The 21,105-nt window shown below is 45.6% G+C and overlaps 1 protein-coding gene across 2 annotated transcripts; it reads left to right on the top strand.

Moving 5' to 3' along the window:
• Positions 1–8,450: 8,450 nt before the first annotated feature.
• LITAFD (LITAF domain containing) lies at positions 8,451–19,467 on the top strand. 2 transcript variants are annotated; one of them, XM_048321345.1, is made up of 5 exons: positions 8,451–8,608; positions 14,819–14,925; positions 16,978–17,043; positions 18,187–18,329; positions 18,783–19,467. In XM_048321345.1, exons 2-5 carry the CDS (start codon positions 14,832–14,834, stop codon positions 18,873–18,875), a joined length of 396 nt encoding a protein of 131 aa, XP_048177302.1. In that variant the 5' UTR covers positions 8,451–8,608; positions 14,819–14,831; the 3' UTR covers positions 18,876–19,467. The 2 variants fall into 2 exon arrangements, with proteins under 2 accessions (XP_048177302.1, XP_048177301.1); XM_048321344.1 differs by having other exon boundaries at positions 8,453–8,608; positions 18,170–18,329.
• The last annotated feature ends 1,638 nt before the right edge of the window (positions 19,468–21,105 follow it).

Genomic DNA, 21,105 nt, shown 5'->3' with positions numbered 1-21,105 from the left:
CAAGAGTTAATGAGAGACAGAGCAGTGCAAAGCATATCCAGAGGTACATAATCTAACTTATTCTTGTTTAATTATTATTTTTTGAGAAGAAGCACTTCCCCTCCAAGCAGGGCTGCTCAAGAGAAGCAGGCTGTGTTCAAATTAATCTGCTCTGTGACCTGTCAGTTGCATGAGTTCCTTATGCTCTGAAAGTGAAATCATTTGGTTAGGAGCACCAGTGTGTCTCTTGATCTTTCAGTACGTAACCACTGGTCATCTTGCCTGTCAAAGTATCTGAGAAGCAAATAGAGCACCTCATGTACAGCACTGAAATCCTCCTAAAAGTGTCCAGTAAAATGCAGCTGACTCATGTCAGAGTTTTGTGCTGAAGGAGTCCTCTGTATCTTCTTTTTCAGGCTAACATACTCAAAGCCACTTCAAAATTAAAAATGGCATTACAGAGCTTCAGACACTGCAAAACTAAGCTAAACTCAACTGAAACACTCGGCTTGTGCTGGCACATAGTCATCATGTTCTCTCCCACAGTGCCTCCTAACAACACTCACACAAACAAATCAGCTTTGGATGGGTTCTGCTGACGTTATCTTCTCTTCCCATGTCAACATTTTAAGGACCTCCACAAAAACAACCCAAGGAGTTTAGAGCACAATAACTTCGGCATGTTCTATTGTCTTATCTTTTTCTTTCTGTACAGGCTCACACAGACAGCCAGGACAGTTCCCACTTCCTGCACTTATTAGACTGCCCAGCCAGGTCAGTTTTTCGTTGTGTCTAATTTCTGGTCTTTGGGGGTGGTTTTCAATTATTTTACTATCACCAAATACAGGGATGTTTCATGGCTCGCTCAGCAAGCTGGCACAGTTGCCATCCAAGTGAAGGGCACAGCAGCCCAGCCAGCTGGTGCTCACAAGGGTACACTCTACAGGGGCAGAGAACTTCTCTCCTCATGCCAGAAAAAATAAAGCTGGATCAGTCTGGTTTTCACTTGACCATGGTGTTCACAACTACCAACCTCCCCAGGGTACATGGTTGCTTTTTCACAGGGCCTGCAGAATAAGGGCAGCATTAAAAAGGGTGGAATTTCAGCAGTTATTTGGGACTGAAACCTGAAATAGCAGAAAATGGCTTTAAACTGAGCAAAAGCAATTTGTAAATTAGAAGGGACATACCCCAACATAAAGATGTGGTTTCACAGCCTGACAGGAGAGCATTAAGCAAGTTCTACAGTGCAGTAAGTACCTTAACAATCATCCTGCTTACATCTGATTTCAGGATAATTCCCTCCCTGATCTCCTGTACTACTTTTGCACACCTTTAACTCTCTACAAGTCTCTCTTGACATCGTTTCAGACACAGGCTGATAAACATTTGAACGTTGCTGGACAAGTTTCAGAGAATAGTTCCAGGCACAAGACTAACTTCCTGTTGTGTTCCATCAAGAAGAGCACTGCATATAAAGTAGAAGGGATCATTTTAATGAGTAAGGGCTTGATACCTCAGCTGCTGCTCAAGGCTCAACAACAGGGTCATTCAGGTATGAGAGGACTCCAGGAGCAAGTCCAAAAATAACTTTAAAGGTACCTAAATTGTAAGGAACAGGATTATGGAGCACTGCAGGTTCTGGCCCCAACTTCAGCTGCAGAAGACAATCCCATTATCTTGTCCCCACACAGATCTTTGAATGGCCTACTTTGAACTCAGTGATGGAAAGGATTCATTGCTTTTAAGCTGTAATCTTCATGGAAGAGATGAGATACTGGATTACAGACCTTGTGAGTGACCAATAATAGGCAATACTCTTTCTTGTTGCATTTTTCATGGAATAGATGATAAAAAATGAAGTAGATGGCTCCGGGTTTTCCATTACTCGTTTGCTTTTGTAATTCCCTAATTTTTGTTAACTATTCTGTAAAATTACTTGGAACCAGATATTTTGGGATACCAAATATGAATACATTTTACCTTGAGGCTTCTAAAAGCAAGAAGCAGAGGGGACAGAAGTGTCTCGGACCTGTCAGTGCCAGAATCCCGGAGCTCTGGAGCTCTGCAGGCTGAAGAGGGCAGCAGCCTCTAACCCAACCCCAGCAGGGTGAGCTGCACCCAGAAGAAAGGCCATGTGTGTTTGTGGGGTTGGAATCCACTCCTACACACCGACTGCTGGGGTATCCGTACAATCCCAGCGAGAGTTTTCCATTTTAATACAATACTGGTTCTATTTATTAATGTGACACCAATGTGCGTTTTTGATTTTATGACATTGCTTTCTACATGTCACAGTCACAATCTCAAAAACTGCAGGTGTATATGGTTAGTGCTTTGCAGATAACTTGTATAAATTATTCTTTGGCCAACACTGTCTTTATCAACACACCAGCGACACAGAAAAGCTGCTTTGTCCTTTGTGCAAGTCAGAGTACAGGGAATGCTGCTCTTCCTCTTTTCTGGCAGATTTTTGTTAAGTGCTCTGGAAGTTCAGTCAAGGGAACGAGGTAAAAAAAGACATGATTATGAAGTATAAAAAAGGAATATATGTTGTCTTACAAAATGTCACTCTCTACCTACCAGGCAGGTGAAGCAATCTTCTAAGAAAATCTCAGCATAGAAATACCAAGAACACGTTGCATTTCCAGGAATTTACTGATTGGGATTTGTATCTCTGATAATGTCAGTAATTCAGGCATTAACCTGCCATAACTAGCAGCGGCTGTGCTGAGCTCTTTCCATCCTTTCTCTTATAGAAACCATGCTCTAACCTGCTGCTTCTTTCAAGTGAGGAAATTGAAGCAAGGTCCAGGTGTTCAAGATTTAAATTTAATTCTCTCAGAAAGAAAAAGAAAAAAGAATAATTTTCGATTATTTTGTTTGCTTCTAGAAGCTGAAACAGAATATCTCAGGTTGGAAGGGACCTACAGGGAACATCAAATCCAACTCCCTGCTCTTCACAGGACTACCTGAAATTAAACTTGGGAAACAGACCTGAAAACCAAACGAAAAAAAATCCATCTAAACTCATAAGCTATGGGTGCCCAAAATTAACAAAAGGGTGCATTTGCCAGTGCAGGGCCCCACACTAGGACTGAGGTTAATTACTGGCCCAGTTAATTAGAGGACTCCAGAGCCTCTGGGAGCCTCCCCCAGGCTGAACCTGCAGCAGCTCCCTTACCTCAGGCTCCTCCTGGCTGCAGGAACTTGAAGCCCCTCTCATGAGAGGGATCAGGCACTGGGAGTCTGTGGTTTTGTGCCTTTTGCATCCTTCGACCTCGTGGTACCAGACAGGAGCGCACCCACCCCTCTGTGTGTAGCAGCATTCCCTGGGGGAAGCAACTCTTAAAACATTCTGATTGCACTTGCAACAAGTCTTTGCAAAGCCTGTGCAAAATCAGCACCATCTTTGCCCAGGAACAGATAGTCCTGGCCTATTTAAACTGTGTTCAATCTCCTTGTCCACTTTTATAATCAAAATAGAGTTCTAGGGACAACTGGAATCCTGAGATACTTATTCTTCTGACTGCACCAAGGTGTGCCATTAGGCAATAATTCAGGCATCTGACCACATGCTGTTTGTTACATCAGAAACATCCCAGACTTGCAAGCCAGTGCTACTGATCAGCTCTTTCCAGCATCTCAGTCCTCACCACTGAATTAATTACCTGGATCTGGGTAATGAACTTCCCAAGTGACCCTGAGGGTTAAGGGCTCACTCCTCTTCCTTCCCAGATCAGCATGATGATCTGTAAGGTGGTTTTGTCATGTGTATCATGTAGGTGGCAATCCTGTTGATTCCCCTCGTTGGAAAAATCAGAAAGCCCCTTAATTCAAGCAGAAAATGTTAAACCTCTTGGACATGCCAAGCACAGCCCAGCTGTATAATCACCACTGTCAGCGCCACAGTCACGTCAACAGAACAGGCTTTGTTCTCCTTGCATGAAATTTCACAATTCCCTATTTTTTTCCAGTCTGGGGGTCTAATCCTTCATGGTTCTGGCTGTAGCAGTCGTTAAGGTGTGATAATAACCAGCAGATGCCATTCCATTCCTGTAGCAGGGTGTCTCTGCCGTAGGCTCCACACTGTGCTCCATCCCTCCGAGGCATCAAGGGCTCAGCAGTGACCTCGCAGCTCCCACTGATTCCCTGCAGCTCTGCCTGCCTTGTCCAAGCCAAACTGTGTGGTTCAGGCTGAAAGCACAAGAATTCCTCTTGGTAGCAGGGATGTATTTGCAGGAAAGCAGAAATTGCTGTGAATGCAAGGACCTAACAGGACAGATTCTCCTCTTGAAAACCATTAACAGCCACGGTGGTCAAAACCAGCAAAAGCTTTAAAAAGTAAATTAATTTTGAGATGTTCTCACTGACTTTTCCCATGTATTGTTTCAAAAATTTTCAAATACCAAGTTAGGATTGTGGATTTTTTCCAACATCCAAAATAAAAAGAGGAAAACAATGAAATACTTTTCATAAAGGTATTCCTTGCAAACCAAGGGGGGAGGTCACTCATTTTCCTTTGATTCAGTGATTAATTTTAAATTAAACTGTTAAGTATTTTCTGCCTCACATCATTGATGAGTAAGACTACATGGATGTTATAACCATCTTTCTGACACCAAGCTCAGAGCTTGTAGAACTATTATTTTAAAAGGAAAAAAAAAAAAAAACAACAAACAAAAAGGAAAACCCATGACTTTTGTGCTAGTAACAAAATTAACCGATGGCTGGGGTCTCAGAGCAGATGAATTGCAGAGGGTACAGTGATTTTTCAGATTCCTGCATGATGTGCTGCTGGTTCTCTTTCTACATCTTATTTCAATAAGCAAATTACCAGAAAAAGCCAGTGTCCAATTTGTCCTATGAGAGATGATTTTTCACGTGGAAAGCATTGCGCAGAAGTGGTTTCTGCTTTGAGCTGTGTGCCACGTGTCACCAAATATTTATTTTGCACATTACAGCAACTCATCTCTGGATCTTATCTGAGAAGAATGGTGTTTCATATTTGAGTCACTCTTATCCTTCTGGTGTCATCAGTGTTCCAAGAAAATGCTGCATTCAGATACCAAACAGGGCAGGCAAGTTCCCAGCCAAGAGAAGGTTTGTTCAGCTATAGCAAACTGGCATTTTAATTGGGAAAGGAATTTTTCTACCTGCACTATATTTATGGCAGACAATAGCAGGGGTATTCACAGGCACTGATATTTTTTGAATTACAAAACGCTTCCAGCTCCAGGTGTCAGTGACTGCACACAAGCACCTGCTGGTGTAAACAGGAGGAGAACTGTGTGCACAAGGTCTCTGCTTTCTATAACTGGAGAAAGGGTTCAGATTTTTCACCAAGCTTTATTAGCAAAGGACCTTTACTCATTGATAGAGAAGCTATATCAAAATATGAGTTATCTGTAATAAGGTCTCAATTCAACTTTATTTTTTTCGTGCTTTTACAGAGGTTGCAGTCAGCAGGGCTAGAACTGAACACAAAACAGCAAGGAAGAGACAGTCTCACTTCAAAGAAGATATGAACTATTTAAAAGGGAAGAAAGAGAGAATTAAATCTCAGTTTCACCCACCTACAAGTCAGGAGCACAGCATGAGCCATTTGTCTGAGGCCCCCCTAAGGTCAATGGAAAGACACAAAAACTCCTTCATGCCCCATTCCACCTGCACAGGTGGGTGAACAAGGCCTGGCCATGAGGAGACCTGTCCTCACTGCTCTGCTGGGTGCTCTGTCCTGTCCTGGGCCAGACTGCAAACCTCCTAGAGCTTCCCCAGGGGCAGCGTCTCCCACATGGTTCATGTAGGGCTTGATATCCAGCAACGCTCTGGCTCTGCAGAAATCTCCGGGTGAGAATTTACAGTCTTTATCTCACACAAAGAACCTTCTGATCTTAACTCCACAGTTAAAACATCCACAGTCAGAAACAGGGCTAACAACTACATGCAAAAAAACCCATAAAAATATTGAATCCAATTTTCCCATCCCATGAGAAACTCTGAGCAAAAATAGGAAAGAAGCCACCAATAATTGTGAGCAGCTCCTACGTGCAGCAAGTGGCTATTTTGTATGACGATAGGAAAAGCAATCATCACTTGATGGACTAATTTATAATGATTATTGCAGCCTTGCTGGTCTCTGATAGCATACATGATATTCAGGGGGCTGATACAATCTCTCTCCTTACCAAGCATCACACTGTTTCTCCTAGAGCAAGCACTGTAATTAAGATTGGGAAACAAAGCCAGTGATACGCACGTAACCCAAAGTTTAAAACCACTCACTTCCCCCACGGGCTGGAGAATCAGAGAGAGGTTGGCAGGGGAGCACAGCAGGCACAAAAACACGTCTGGCAGGAGACAGGAGGGGCTTTGCACCCCCTCAGCTCACCTGCAACAAAGGCTGCAGGTGACAGAACACCTAGTGCCACTGGGAGCAGGGGGCAGAGCTGGCACTGCCCCCCGTGCGCCTGCAAAGAGCCCTCGGAGCTCCAGCCACGGCAGGGCCTTTCCCAAGTGTCAGCTTGGCAGCACCTTAAGTGAATTAAGGCTGTTGAAAATATTTAAAGCACTTGAGCCACCCTACATCACATTCTGAATGTGTTGTGCGTGAGTGCTTTTGGATGCACTCATGGTTTCATCACTTCTTTTCCTCTGCTGTTCAAGGAAAAGAAAAGGCATCCATCCCCTAAGAAATGGGCCCTCTCTCCCACGCTGATTTCCTGATATATAAATATATAGAAGGACTACCCTTAAATCCATTTTTTCTACAGATATTACCATTTTGACACTTCTCCTTTTTTTTTTCTTCAATAGAGTGTTTTCCCTAGACCTTAAAGCGCCTCTTCAAGGAATAGCACTTTGCAGTATGAACATGCAGTGACTTTCCTAAGAAAATATTGTCAAAATAAGGTCTCTTCACAGAGCATTTGAGTTTCAAAAAAGCATAATTTTACACATTTCTATTAAAATTGAGTTATTATGATCAGTCTGTTATTTTCATTTACATGAAGAGAACACAGAGGAGTGAATAACTTGCCCGATATCACATAAGAAACCTATGAAAGAGCAAAGGTTTGAAAGGCAGAAATGGGATCAGCCACAGTTACTGTCAGCCATCCTTCCATATTTCTAGTTTAGCCTGGAGATGCGACTCTTGTGAGGTGACTCTGCAGCTACTCTGGTGATGTGTGTGTAGTGCACAAAGTGCTGAGCCTCCACTTGGGCAGTGAGACAAATCTGAGTAAGTGCTCTGTACCTGGTCCTTTGAGTCTGGAGAGGGTGGTGATGTGCTGTCACCATTAACAGCATCCAAAACCACCAAAACATCCATTAACAACAACAAAAAACTTCTGTTTGCAGAGTTTCCAAGCTGTGGTGACAAAAGGGGCATGAAAACTTGGAGAGCAGAACAGTTCCCTCTCTTCCCATGGGCAGTTTCCCAGCTGTACTGGGAAAGAAGAACCACTGTTTTGCTAATTACTGTGCAATCCTGACTTTCCAAGCTCAGGGGCTTCCTGCACTGCTACAGCCCTTCCTTGAGTAAGATTTTTCCCGGGAGCCAAGCCAACAGCATGTTCTGTGTTGGTGATGAGAGTCTGCCAGACAAACCCCGGGCATCACGCTCTGTCCTTGTGGGGAGCACTGGGGATGGGCTCCTTCTGTGGAGGAAGGTCTTTGTACAAAACAGTTTTGCAGGAGGTTCAGACAGAGCAAAAATGATTCTTACTGAGAGGGTCACCATTAGACTTGGAGGTGCCAAATGTATGGCATCTGAGGGAGGCGGTTTTGTCTCTGTTTCTCACCTTTCAAATATATTTAAATTGGTAATAAATTCAGTCAGTTTTCCCCAAGTCAAGTCTGGTTTGCCTGGGATGGTAATCGGTGAGTGATCTCCCTGACTTCATCTCATCTGATGAACACTTCCATCTCATTTTCACTATTGAGGAGGAGAATAAGAGCATCTGGGTGGGCATCTGGCAACCCACCACAGAGAAAAAGCATCTATTTGACAAAAATCCAGTTCAGCCACAGACCTGGTTACCAAGAAGATCTCAGCTAAAATATCAGTGGTCACCAGCCTGAACAGAGATCTCTGCTGATCTAAGCACACTTAACTGGTCAGAAAGTTAAAGTGATCTCAATAATACAATATCAGAGGCCCAGATGTGCCTGTGCTTTCCATCACTATTTTCTCCTAGAGAAGCACAGTGGGTGAGGATATACACTTTCCTCTTCATTGTCCTCAAGTTATTCCTGTGCTGCTTCTCATCGTCTCCATTAGCTTTCAGCTTAGCACAAAGGAAAAAATCTCTGGGATATTGGGAAAAATACAAACTGAAAAAAACAAACCAACAAAAACAAGCTCTGGTGCAAGCCTGTCACACAACATTCCTTTTGTGACAGAGCAGGTGTGAGCAGTGGGCTGGGACTGTGGCAAGCTGGGGTAATTATACGCTGTGCACAGCTGACTCGCACCTTCCACGGGATGTCACTGGGGCAGGACCGGGGCCATCTCACTGCTCAGCTGTGGGCTCCCTCCCCACACACAGCCAGAGCAAAGACATGGATGAAGTGACCACCTTTTGAAGCTTTCTTTCCTCCCTAGATTTGCCAGAGCTACATAAAGGTAAGAGCTTTCAAAATGCCTGGGGTCAACACTGTGTTTCCTCCTCAGGAGATAGAGAAAGGGAGGACAAAAGGACTAAAGCAGACAGTGAGCTCAAGGAGTATGGCAGCTGTGGCTCTCTGCTGGGAATGTTAACTTTTCGTGATTAAATTGTCAAGCTCTGAAAACCTGCAAGCCTCTCTCATGTTCCTAAAATCTGGAGGCAAAGATTTTTCTCAGGATATTTTCTCTTTCTCCTAGAACAGATGAGAGATGGTAAAGAGGAAAAGGAGCTTTCTGAGAAGGTGGAAATGAGAGCAGTAATAAGGATGGAAATTCAAGCTAATGCACCATAGGAAAGGGCTTAGCTCACACATAAACACAGGGCACACACCTGCTTGCTTCAAGTGAATTTATTCATCATAACTTTGTAAGAGTTGCTAAACCAGCTCCAGATGCTGTAGGACACATTACTTGAGCTGCTCTATCAGTTTTCAATTGAAGAACACGTTATGGACATTATTTTTAGAAGGGTATAAATGAAATGCTGGCAACCCATGATTCAATGCTGTTGGTGAGAGAATGTTCATCTATAAAGGAATTAAATTAAAAGTTGGCAAACATCAATTTTTAAAGTAATGATGAGGTGCTGGAAACAACTGTGTAAGGCTGCCCTCAATTTTGAAAGCTAAAAGGAAACGTGAAAGACAAAATTGTGTTCATAGAGGACAAAGGCTGAATCTAAACTCAGCATTTCCTATCTTCTGTGTGCTCGAGTTTTAAGGCCTAACCAAATGTGACCATGTCACAGCAGAACTGGTGCAGTGTCTCCTCAAAGCAGTATTTCTGTCCACAGCAGAGTTAAGGAAAACCAAGACTAATTAACTGCAGAACGTCACTGTGGCAGAACAGGAACTGAGCCCATTTTTTTTCCCCAGCGCAGGTTAAGGCACAAACCACTGGACAATACATCCTTTTAATGGTTCTTACTCTATTTTTGGAATGGCAATTAGGGAGGGACAAGTTCTAATGCAATCCCAGGGCTCAGCTGTACTCACCCTTCAGAGCAAGTGCCCTTTAAATACGAATAAAGTTGGTCATCTCAAGGGAACAAGGCATTATACATCAAACAGTAAATTAAGGAACAAGGTTTAGTAGATAAACCTGGTGTGCATCAAAGGTTAGCACAAAAAGCAGGGATGGATCCAATTCAGTATTTTAATTAATAACCTTGGCAGAAATATAGGAGTGGCTAATAAAATGTATGACTTAAGAAACAAATTATGAAAGCAGAAATTCTATTACACAGAATAAGAAAAGTTAGAGACCTGCTGTGGCAGTATTTGTGTGCACTACAATGCTACAAAGCAGCGCACTTAGAAAACGACCAGAAATTTCAGCTGCAAGCTGGGAGTTCATTAGTACAGAATGACATTGGAGGAGAAAGACCTGCTGCTGGTTAATGACAACTTAAATACAAACCAACAGCATGAGGTGGCTGTGGAAAAGGAAATAAGTGCTGCTGGATTATTCTGCAGACAGCTTTTCCATTAAATACAAGATGACATTCATACCATCCCATAGGCTGAGGACAGAGGTCACTGACCATTCAGGGACAAGAAGGATGAATTCACTGTGCAGAAATGAAAAGGGCTCAGAACCTTGCTTAGCCCTGTGAAGGAAAGGCTGCAAAGGGACAGGAATGTTCTCGGGGCTGGCTCAAGGGGAGAAGGTTTTCTGCAAAAGCATGATGCTGGCACAATAGCACACAGCAAGGAACTACCATTAATAATTCTAGACTAGGAGGTTTGTGAAAGTTTACAGTGTTTTGGATTGATTTAAGGTGAGAGCAACAGGAGCAGTGAAGGTACTGCATTATAGGCTGGGGCTCTCTTCATGAAGGATTAACTCAACATAAACATCCGATGTGGGACAGGACAGGAAAATCCAGGCAGTCCCTGCCTATCCAGCAGCCTTGTGAGTGCACATACTGGGGAGTGAGTCAAGGCAGACAATAGACAAGAAAACAGAACCAGGTGAAGAGTTTCCAACAAGAAATATGGTGCATATTCAGTCAATCCCCTGCAGCTACATCCTCTCCATTTGAAGAGGCTGGTAGCCGGATCCAGGCTTAAAAGCCAGAATAACTGTGATATTAAAAAATTAATTTCATGTGTAAAGAATGGGGAATTGGCAGAGCATTCTTCATCTCCTTGAAAAGGTTGTCTGCTACAGATATAATGAATACTTTTTTGAAGTCCAGCTTCTCATTTGCTGCCAGCTGTCCTCTCTTTTAGCTTCTGTTTAAGAATGAGAATAGGCAAATACCTGAATGCTGCTCGCCAATTATGTTTGTCTGTATTAGAGCTGGAACTATTCCTTCTTGAACATCTGGAAACCCTCAGCACATTGTGAATGTTACCTGAAATGACCAATGCAAGACTAAAGGCAAAAGATCTTTCCACTGAGGAATTCGGTGTTTAATTGCTAGCCAAAAACTGGAATTAACTGCTTCAATCAAGTGAAACGGGCTCTTGATATTGTTCAAGCCCCAGATGTAATTGCATGCCAGCAACGGCATTTTATGGCCAATCCTTAAAATATCAGAAATGTAAATTGTCTCATAAACACAGCTGAAAGGGCTAAATGTCCAGGTAAATGTTAAACTAGTGATGACAGGAGAACAAGAACACATTGCAGCAAACTGAAAGCCTTTGGGCCAGTACCCTACAAGCCAACAGGCCACTGGAGAAAACTGCTATACCTCCATATGTCTAGGGAGCGTGGAGATCCCTCACTATAATGTTTTAATGCTAATCTTCCAAAATACCAAACTTTTGAATGTAGTACCCTATATTCTTTAAACACCCGAATCTTAAAGTTTCCTCCAAAATACCATGTTCCCTTTTTTCTGTCCTGAACACACCCTCACTGAATGGCAAATCCCACACTGATATCAGATGAAGCTGGAATGGACATTAAACACTTCTCATAAAGTCACTGCTTGCTGAGATGCCATCCTGGAGAGCCAGATATGAATGTGAAAGCAGAATTAGTACTGCAGTGAGCTTCGACTTTCAAATGAAACCCTTTTCCAAGCACAGATGACAGTGCCTGTGCCTCTGCAGGCACACTTGGAATTAATGGCACCTATGGGGTTATTCAGCCGACAGGGACAGTCGGGAGGGACATGCAGAGGTGCCGGTGAGCGCTGGGCAGTGCGGCTGTGAGTGGAATTTCACACCTCATCAGCTTTGCTTGCCTGCATGAGGCTGCTCTTCACACCCAAACACAAACCCTGGAGCAGATCAGAGGAAGATGAAGGAAACTGCCTGCCCATTCTTCCCTGGAATCTGTCCTTCCTGGAACAGAAAGGCTTTGTCATTCGCACCTCACTTTCACTGAACAGGCTCTTTGTGCACATGCCTCAGGGTGTGATTTACTTATTTTTATTAAATACTGATTTCCACAGGACTTAAAGTCAGCTTTATTTTCCAGTGCATGTCCATATGCAGAAGAGACTAAAACTTGGGAGAAGACAGGGAATTGTTTTGGTGCCCCTGGGATGATGCGGTTCTGCCTGCAAATCAGGCAGTTTGCAGTAGTTTGAGTCAATCTGCTTCAGATAAACCCAGGCTCACTCCAGAAGAGCTCCAGGGGCTGCTCTGCCCTTGCACAGAGCTCTGTTTGCTCAGGGTGACTGCAGAGAAGGAAACTCACATCACCTCCTAAGCTATTAATTGTGACCCTCCTGGGCATTACTGTAGGGAAGTTTATAGGGCATTTTCCTGCTCTTCAGGAACTGCTGCCTGATATTTCTCCTTATGACTTTTTCCTCCAGGGCTACCCACACTGTTCTCTCCCGTATCTTCTCCTCCAAGAACTGAAAAAGAGGGAATTCTCTAGCTCTAATCTATGGCAACAACTCCTACAGGTTTGGGAGTCACAGCCCTAAAGGGCTCTCAGGCACCTTATACAGGGTTGGAACCAAGAACTGGGAGTAACATACTGGAGTATGTTATATTAAAGGGGCCGCTGAGTTGCATAAACCACCCTAGAAAATGCCTTTCCTGGACCTCTGAACTTGCAGCATTCAGGCCCAGAGGGTATCCAAGCCCCTGGTGCTTTCTCCCACACAGGCTGAAGAGGCTCCTGCAGAAGCTGAGCCCCGCTGCCCACCCAGCCCTGGAGCAGGTCCTCCCTCCCAGCACACAGAGAGCACACAGCAGCAGCACTGAAAATGAGCAAATTCAGGGCTTTATCAACAGCCTCAGCCCACAGCTTCTGTGCTTGGCAGCTCCAATAGATCAAACACAAACCTGGCATCCCACACTATTCCCTGCTCTGCTGCTGATTCACTTTTGCACCTCGTGTCCTACACATCTACCTGGTGATATTATCCTGATACCTCTCTGGGTGGAACCAGGATTAGTCAGTGTGTGCTTGCTTTCAGCAGTTAACTTGACAAGTTAACACCGTGCTAACCATGATTATTCCCTCCTACCCTGTGCCTCTTGCAAGCGCCTGCCTGGGCTTACAGGCACTGGATGGAATTCAAAAGCCCTTTCCTCTTTTTCCTGTTTCACAGCGAGATGAATTCTGCAGAAGTGTCGCCCAAAAGGACACCACCCAGTATTTAGTGTATGGTGTTTCACTACCAAGATAAGAATAAGACAAAAACTTGGAGACTCCCTGTAATTTTGCCCACTAATCCCTGTCCCAGGGGAGCAGCTCTTGGCCAACCCTGGCTAATGTAACATTACCTATCACCACACTCCTGAGCCCACGGTCACGGCTGACACACTCTCCTTCTTCTCCCTTGGCTCTCACAGCTTCATCCTACCCAAATTCTCTCTACTCTCACCTTTTTTCCTTCTCAGTGGGATCCTCATAAAGCTTCAACAATGGCCTATTAATAGCTCTGACATTCTCAATCACCTGTTTTAGCTCCTTTATAACAATTATACCGAGATGCGCCTTTCTCCAGCCATTCTCTCTAATCCATGTGTTTTCCATTTCCTGGGGCATCTTTGGCCTTAACGTGGCCAGTGCTGGATTTCTGGTTTTTTTCTCTACACCATCCTACCTATTCCCTTTATTATTCATTCTCCTACCATTTTCCATATCACCTGCTGTTCATCCAGATTTGTGAAAATTGCAGCACTTCTTCCCCGATGATATTTTCAAATTCCTTCTTCTTTTCCTCCCTGAGGGACTGATGCTTTATCTCAGCACTACTGATCCCCCCTCTTTTGTCCTCCCCACCCATATTGCCCTCCAACACTCCTTGGGAACAGACCTGTTGAGACCATCCTGCCTTGCCCAGCAACTCCTCTGTTGCTTTTCTTTGACCTCACACACTCGGGCAGTTTGTGCATCTGTGCTCCTTTTCCCCCCAAAACTTCCCTTCCTCGCTGACCTGTGCAAAAACCCTGTGCCTTTCTTCTGCAAAGGACTCCTACAGTAAATGTTAGTAGGAAATCAACCAGTTAATACTGGTTCAAGGGGCAGCTAGGAATAATTAACGCCTTTCCACTGACAGAAACACAAACACATCCCCATCCGTGTCCTCTTCGTTCCACCCGCCGTTATTGTGAGGATCAGCTTCTGCTAACACCTGCAAAACACACATTTTGTGGCCTGATCTTGCTCAGAGCCTCAGGGAACGCAGTCATACATAATAAGGATGTTTCCCAACAAAAGCCTGTCACCTACCGATGAGACAATGGTTTCACAGGACAAAGCTGGTCGCGGTAACAATGGTGATAAGGTTGCACAATAACCCGAGGAAAGACAGATCCGAATTGCCACTGATTGCACTGACTTAATCACATGTGAAGGTTTTTTTCACAGGTTCTCCAAGTGTGCTCTTCCCTTCCTTGATTATTTTGACAATCCATGGGGAAAAAAAGGTTATCTTTTCTGCAGAGGTAACACTTTCAGTCACGGGTTTACACACTTTGAATAGTGTTTTCTGGGGGAACATTTTTCGCTTTCCAGCACAAAGAAACACCCCAAGATGGTATTTTCTACTCTCCACCTTCCTCATCGTGAAGCGCAGTGCGGCAGGAACTGACTGCGCTCCGGCCTACAAAGAGCCAGAATGTGAGAACTGCGATTTTCCCTCTGAGCATCACCCGAGTGCGAGAACCAGGAGCTCCAGAGGCACTGGCAAATGCAGGGCACGGAGAGGGGCGTGCAGCAGGGTTTATGATGCGCTCCCTTCGGCAGGTGAGCCGCGGAGATGCTCGGGGAGAAGGCGCGCGGGGAAGTGCCCATGGTGATGTACGAGCCGCACCGGCAGGAGCCCTCGGCCCCGCAGTTCTGCGGCCAGGACGGTAAGTGAGGGCTTGGAAACAGCAGCCACAGGGCTCCTTGGGCACACCGAGGGTTGGTTTCCTGCATGTCGCTGAACACATTCGGGCCCGGCCTTTCCAGGACGTGATGGGGTTAGAAAGCGTCTGCGCCAGGATATAAAACCCAGGGCTGGGGTAGGATCTCCTAACAGAAACACCATTAAGCGGCAGTAAGTATTTTTGTTGGTTTAGTCAATTTTCGAACAACACACACTTTTTTGCAGCAGTGTCGCTACAATAATTTCATATTCCTAACGTGCAAATGTGTTCAGCCAGCGAACTCTGTACGTGGATGGGTTATGTCCTGCTTTAATTGCCATCTAGTTTTACAGAGGACTGGCCTTTTCCCTGACATCCCTGCTGGCCAGAGCTGCCCTGCCTAGGCGAGTTCTGCAGCCAGACTCCCACAGGGATGAACAACCCCTGCCCATGGGTGAAGCGCTGACAATTCAGCTCCAGGGCTGCGAGTGAGTGCCAAGAACTGCTGCTCCTGGGTTGGCTTTTCCTTCTGAAACCAGGCACTGCTCTCACACCTACACAAGTATCTCACAGCACTCCTTGTCTGCAGTGATTCCACCTTCCTTACCTTCCTGCTACTGAGGAAATTGCCATTTACGGGACAGGACTGAAGAAAAAATCCGAGTGGGAGATCAGGTGGTGACTAATGAGGCTCCATGTGTCAGTCGTGGGCCTCTAAACCTGACTCATTTTCAGAGTATTTCACTCTGATCAGCTCTCCCTGTAAATATTTTTGTCTTCAAAGATCTCCCTGGCCTCTTTCTAAGCTCAGCAGAGCTTGCAAGAGACTGGGGAGAAGGAGTCTCACTTGAGAGCTACTCAGCCAAGGGACAGGGGCTGCACACACCCAACACTGAGCTGCAGGGTCTCGTCCTTGTGCAGGAAGCAGATCCTTCCCAAAAACACATCGAGTGGTAACTGACTTGTACTAAGAACATTCCTTTTCTAGATCATAAGGAAATTATTTTGGTTTTAATTTTTTTACAATTTTTTTCCCTACAAATAACACCCCCTAAAAACAAACAAAAACATCAAACAGAAAACCACTCAAAGCCAAAAACTGAACACCACCCCATCACCACGAAACCCAAATGCCGTTGCAAATCTTTACTGCTTCTGGCAAGCCATTCAAGAAAATATTGCTAACGTTTTTTTCATCTTTGTCACTGTATTTTGTCTCACTTTGGAAAATTCCAGTTTATATCCCTGTGGGCTCATTCCCTGGTTGCACTCACATCGTTTCTGAAAAGCTCGAGCACAGGCTGGACTCCCAGCTCAGGGCTGCTCTGTCTGGGGGTGAGGGTTTCTCCAATGCTGTCCAGGCTTGACCAACCAAGATTTCTCATAGGGACTGTCCTCCTCTCCCAAACTCAGTCCAGTAGTTTGGTACCACGCTAGCTGGCTGTTAAGTTTTGTACATGGGTTTATTTTGAATGTATCCATGAATGTATTTTTTAATACAGTAATTTATTTCACTTCAGGTAGGCTGATTGCATTCTTAATTTGAAAGATCAGTAAGAGAACTGAAAATCCTTGAGGTGTCTTAGTCACCAGCTTCCCTTCTCCCAAAACAAAAGGAAAAAGATCTCTGAACTTTGTTTTCTAGAACAAAGAGTATGATGAAATAACTTGGTTGAAAGCTGAGGAAGTTCAAGCTAGTAAAAAGGCTCGAAATACTCAGAGTAAGGACAGTTATCACTGAAATTAGAGGTACTGTGGATCTGTTATCAGTGGAGTCCTTAAATTAAGATTGAGTACCATGCCAGTGTTATGCTGGAATGGACGAAGTTGCTGCCTTTCCTAAAAAATTATTTGGTTTCTCAGCTTTTGTTATACAGAAAGTGAGACCAGCCAGTCACTGCAGGCTTTAAAAACCCAGGAGTCAGTACAGTGGCTGTTTCTCCCTGTGCTGGATTTCACCCTCTCTGCGAGGCACCTCTTGTCTCACTCCACGCAGCTTTTGGGAGCCAGAAGCTGTTTGCACTTGTACAGTTTGCCCTGGTTTTCTTTGCACAGGGGGCTACGAGTTTCCTTCTCCCCCGCCTTACTCCTACCGAGAAACCACCACCATCGAGGAGCCCGGTAAGTGCAGGGGTTGTGCTCCTGACAGCTCTCGTGCCACATGCCAACAAAAGCGAAATAGGTTTCGTTTTAAAATCAACAGAGAGGGTGGGAGTTTTCTGACCCAATCTCAATCTCATAAACTGGAAAATTTGCACAGAGATGTCAGAAGATAAACTAAGACAAGGGACTCAGACTTGCTTCTCCAGCATTAGCCAATCTACACAAGTACCCCTTTAAAAAAAAAACAAACAAACCAAAAAAGCCCAGCCAGAAGCCAGGGCTTTCAGAATAAATCATTTTAAGGGCAGTGTTCCTGATCTAGTCACCTTTATGGAAGTGGAGAAGCTCAAAGGAGATGCTGAGGAAAGGCTTTGAAGAAGAGTCAATAACACCTCATACAGGAGGAAAGGAGACACATTTTTAAATATCCCTAAAACCAGCAGGCACTTGAACTCAGACATGCTCTATCCTATTTATGAAACAGATACCTTCCCACTCCTCAAGTTTTGCCTCAGGCTACAGTGTGAAGTTGTACCCTAAACTTGTTTTAGGATCCTTAAAATAGTATTTTTTTCCCAAAAACATTTCTGAAAAAATATCCTTCATGTACCCACAAGGGGCATCCCCCTCAGGGATTATGACAGTCAAGTCTAGACTGCAAAAACATGAGCTGGAGTCTAACTGGGGACAGCACTAGCAGCTGTTTGATGGCATTTAGGTTTTAGAGTAACTGCATCGATGAATTTCTCATAACTACTGAAAAGTTGATTCAGAATGTTCCTCTGTATCCTTCAAACCTCTTCAGGGAGAACAAGCATTTTCATATGATTTTAAATATCAGAAGATAAATTCTCAGTGTCAGAGTACATCCACCAGAGGGTGGTGGGGACTGCCTGACTCCGGGGATTATCCCACAGACAACTCCCTGTGTATGTCCTTATCCGAGTAAAACTGGCTGGTTTTAGGTGCAATGTATTGGGGCACACAGAACAACCAGCACAGTGGTTCTAAGGAATATACCTGAAATCAACAATAACATGGGTGCCACCTTAAGAGCCCACATTCTCCCAGTTAAGGCTTTATAACTTGTAAAATATTTCCTGTGGTTCTAATTGGGCTGCTTCTCCTCTCCTCCTGAATTCAGTTTATTTGGTCTCCCAGCCTCCAATCATTGTGGCAGGGATCTTCTCCAGCAAACCAACATCCACAATCTGTCCTTCCTGCCGCCAGCACATCACCACCCAGGTCACCTACAGACTGGGCAAGCTGTCCTACCTCCTGTGCACGAGCCTGTGCATGGTTGGGTAAGTTTTCATGGGCACTTTAGAGATTCAGCATAGCAGAAGGTTAAAAATGAGTAATTAAAAAAATCAAAGTTCTAGTTAGAGCTTATACAGACAGTTTGCCCTTTTCCCCTTGATAAGAAGCCATCCTGTCCTTTCTAGATACAGTCATCATGCTACAGGGGATGCAAACTTGCTAAATTTAACCCAGGATGTTTCACTTTTCATAAGACAAGCAGAAATTAGTACAACGTTGTCTACTTCCCAACTGTCATTTAGAATCAGGCTCAGAAACCAACTCATGCATAAGATGTAAGAAGCGAAGATTAATTTTTTGGAAGATACTTCAAACGTTAACAGACTTGGGAAAGAAGTGGATTCATACAGTGAAAAGGCAGACAGAACAAGGCAGGGAAAAATCACAGATGCAGCCAGTAATCATTCTGTGCATGTCCATCTCCTCTTTGGCTGCAGGTGCTGCTTTGGATGCTGCTTCGTACCTCTCTTTGTGAGGGCCTTCAAGGATGCAGACCATTACTGCCCCTGCTGCCAGTTTCACATTTATAGATACAAAAGACTATAGAAACAAACTTTATGAAACCAGATGATGTAAAGCCTCAATTTCCTAATGGCATAAGATTCTGCACATAAAACTACTGCTAGGAAACTCACAGGAGTATGCTTAGGTTCTGCAGCTCCCTTGCTGGTGAACCCACCTGTAAACTCCAATTTACCACCACATGGTTGGACTGGCTTTAAAACAAAAGCACTTAAAGACTAATTTGCAGTGTCACTTAATTCATGCTCTATTTGATTTGCTGCCCTGTGCTGTGAAGTTTCCAGCTGGTGAGTACTTCAGCTCCTCTCAAACCTCCCACCCAGCTGGGACACAGACTCCTCCGGACCTCTCAGCCCAACGCTAACCAAGGTTTGGACATGGATGTTTCAGAGAAGCTCCTACCTTCTCTGCACTGGAACTGACTGGTTGAGATTTCATTTTTCTCTGCTCTTCTTCCTATGGGACCTACCCCTGCAGGGCTGTGGGTGGTACAGTGTAGCTGATTATTTATTAACAAAACACTAATTTATGATACTGTCTTTGCTCTGTTACGTATGAGGTAAGAAAATAAACCTATAATTGTTCACAATATTGGCAAAACATCTGCTGTCTGCATTGCTTCCATGCCCCATTGCACCCAGAGCAGAGATGCAGGTCACTGGGACACCCCTTTACACTAACAAGCTACAATCCAAAAGGCAAACACACAAAGAAGAAATATCAGCAAACACAGCTTGAAAAAAGTCACCACATCACAAGGCCGTGATTTTACCTCTCGGCCTTCTCACTGCACTGTATCATCTCCCAAAGCAGGGACATACCTCTACATAGAACTTTACAGTCACTTATCTTGTGAAATCAAATACCTGCTATTGCAATGCCCAGGAGGTGCCAGAACCTTCTCAACACTGACAGCAGCAGCACCTGCTGCAGCTTATTGCTGGCTGGAAAAATAAACAGAGGAAGAGAAGAAACCCATGTATATCTATGTTATAACATCATAAATGCTTTCACATTGAATCAGCACCCTGCTTGCTGAGGGCAGGTGGGACGAGAGGCAGCAGCACTGGGCTGCTCCTCTACCCCGCTCTGAGTACAGGGTCTGCACTACCGGGCACTTCAGGAACTCTAAAAGCTCCTTATCCAAACCCTGTCCCTGCTGTGTGACCACGCTCCCTGTCCCTGCTGTGTGACCAGCCCTCCTGTCCCTGCTGTGTGACCAGCCCCCTGTCCTCGCTGTGTGTGACCAGTGCCCTGTCCCTGCTGTGTGACCAGCCCCCTGTCCCCGCTGTGTGTGACCAGTGCCCTGTCCCTGCTGTGTGTGACCAGTCCCCTGTCCCCGCGGTGTGTGACCAGTCCCCTGTCCCCGCGGTGTGTGACCAGCCCTCCTGTCCCTGCTGTGTGTGACCAGTGCCCTGTCCTAGCAGTGTGTGACCAGTGCCCTGTCCTAGCAGTGTGTGACCAGTCCCCTGTCCCCGCGGTGTGTGACCAGTGCCCTGTCCTAGCAGTGTGTGACCAGTCCTCTGTCTCCGCGGTGTGACCAGTCCCCTGTCCCCGCGGTGTGTGACCAGTGCCCTGTCCTAGCAGTGTGTGACCAGTCCCCTGTCCCCGCGGTGTGTGACCAGTGCCCTGTCCTAGCAGTGTGTGACCAGTCCCCTGTCCCCGCGGTGTGTGACCAGTGCCCTGTCCCTGCTGTGTGTGACCAGCCCTCCTGTCCCTGCTGTGTGTGACCAGCCCCCTGTCCCTGCTGTGTGTGACCAGCCCCCCTGTCCCTGCTGTGTGTGACCAGTCCCCTGTCCCCGCGGTGTGTGACCAGTGCCCTGTCCCCGCGGTGTGTGACCAGCCCCCCTGTCCCTGCTGTGTGTGACCAGTCCCCTGTCCCCGCGGTGTGTGACCAGTGCCCTGTCCCTGCTGTGTGTGACCAGCCCCCCTGTCCCTGCTGTGTGTGACCAGCCCTCCTGTCCCTGCTGTGTGTGACCAGTCCCCTGTCCGGCTGTTCGGTCACTCACTGACCGTGGCCGCAGCCGCCGTCCCGGCCATCGCCCGCCACCGCCCCCTGCCGGGCACGGGGCGCACTGCGCGCTCCGCCCGCGGGGGACCGGGGCAGGGACAGCGGGAAGGGTCAGCGACACCGGGAAGGGTCAGCGACAGCGGGAAGGGTCAGCGACACCGGGAAGGGTCAGCGACAGCGGGCAGAGCCCAGGCCAGAGCCCCCAGCAGCTCCTCCGGCGGCTGGCA

Source organism: Corvus hawaiiensis, chromosome 16 (assembly GCF_020740725.1).
Source record: "Corvus hawaiiensis isolate bCorHaw1 chromosome 16, bCorHaw1.pri.cur, whole genome shotgun sequence".
In the NCBI taxonomy this organism is placed as follows: Eukaryota; Metazoa; Chordata; class Aves; order Passeriformes; family Corvidae; genus Corvus; species Corvus hawaiiensis.
This window is presented reverse-complemented; position numbering and strand designations above follow the sequence as displayed.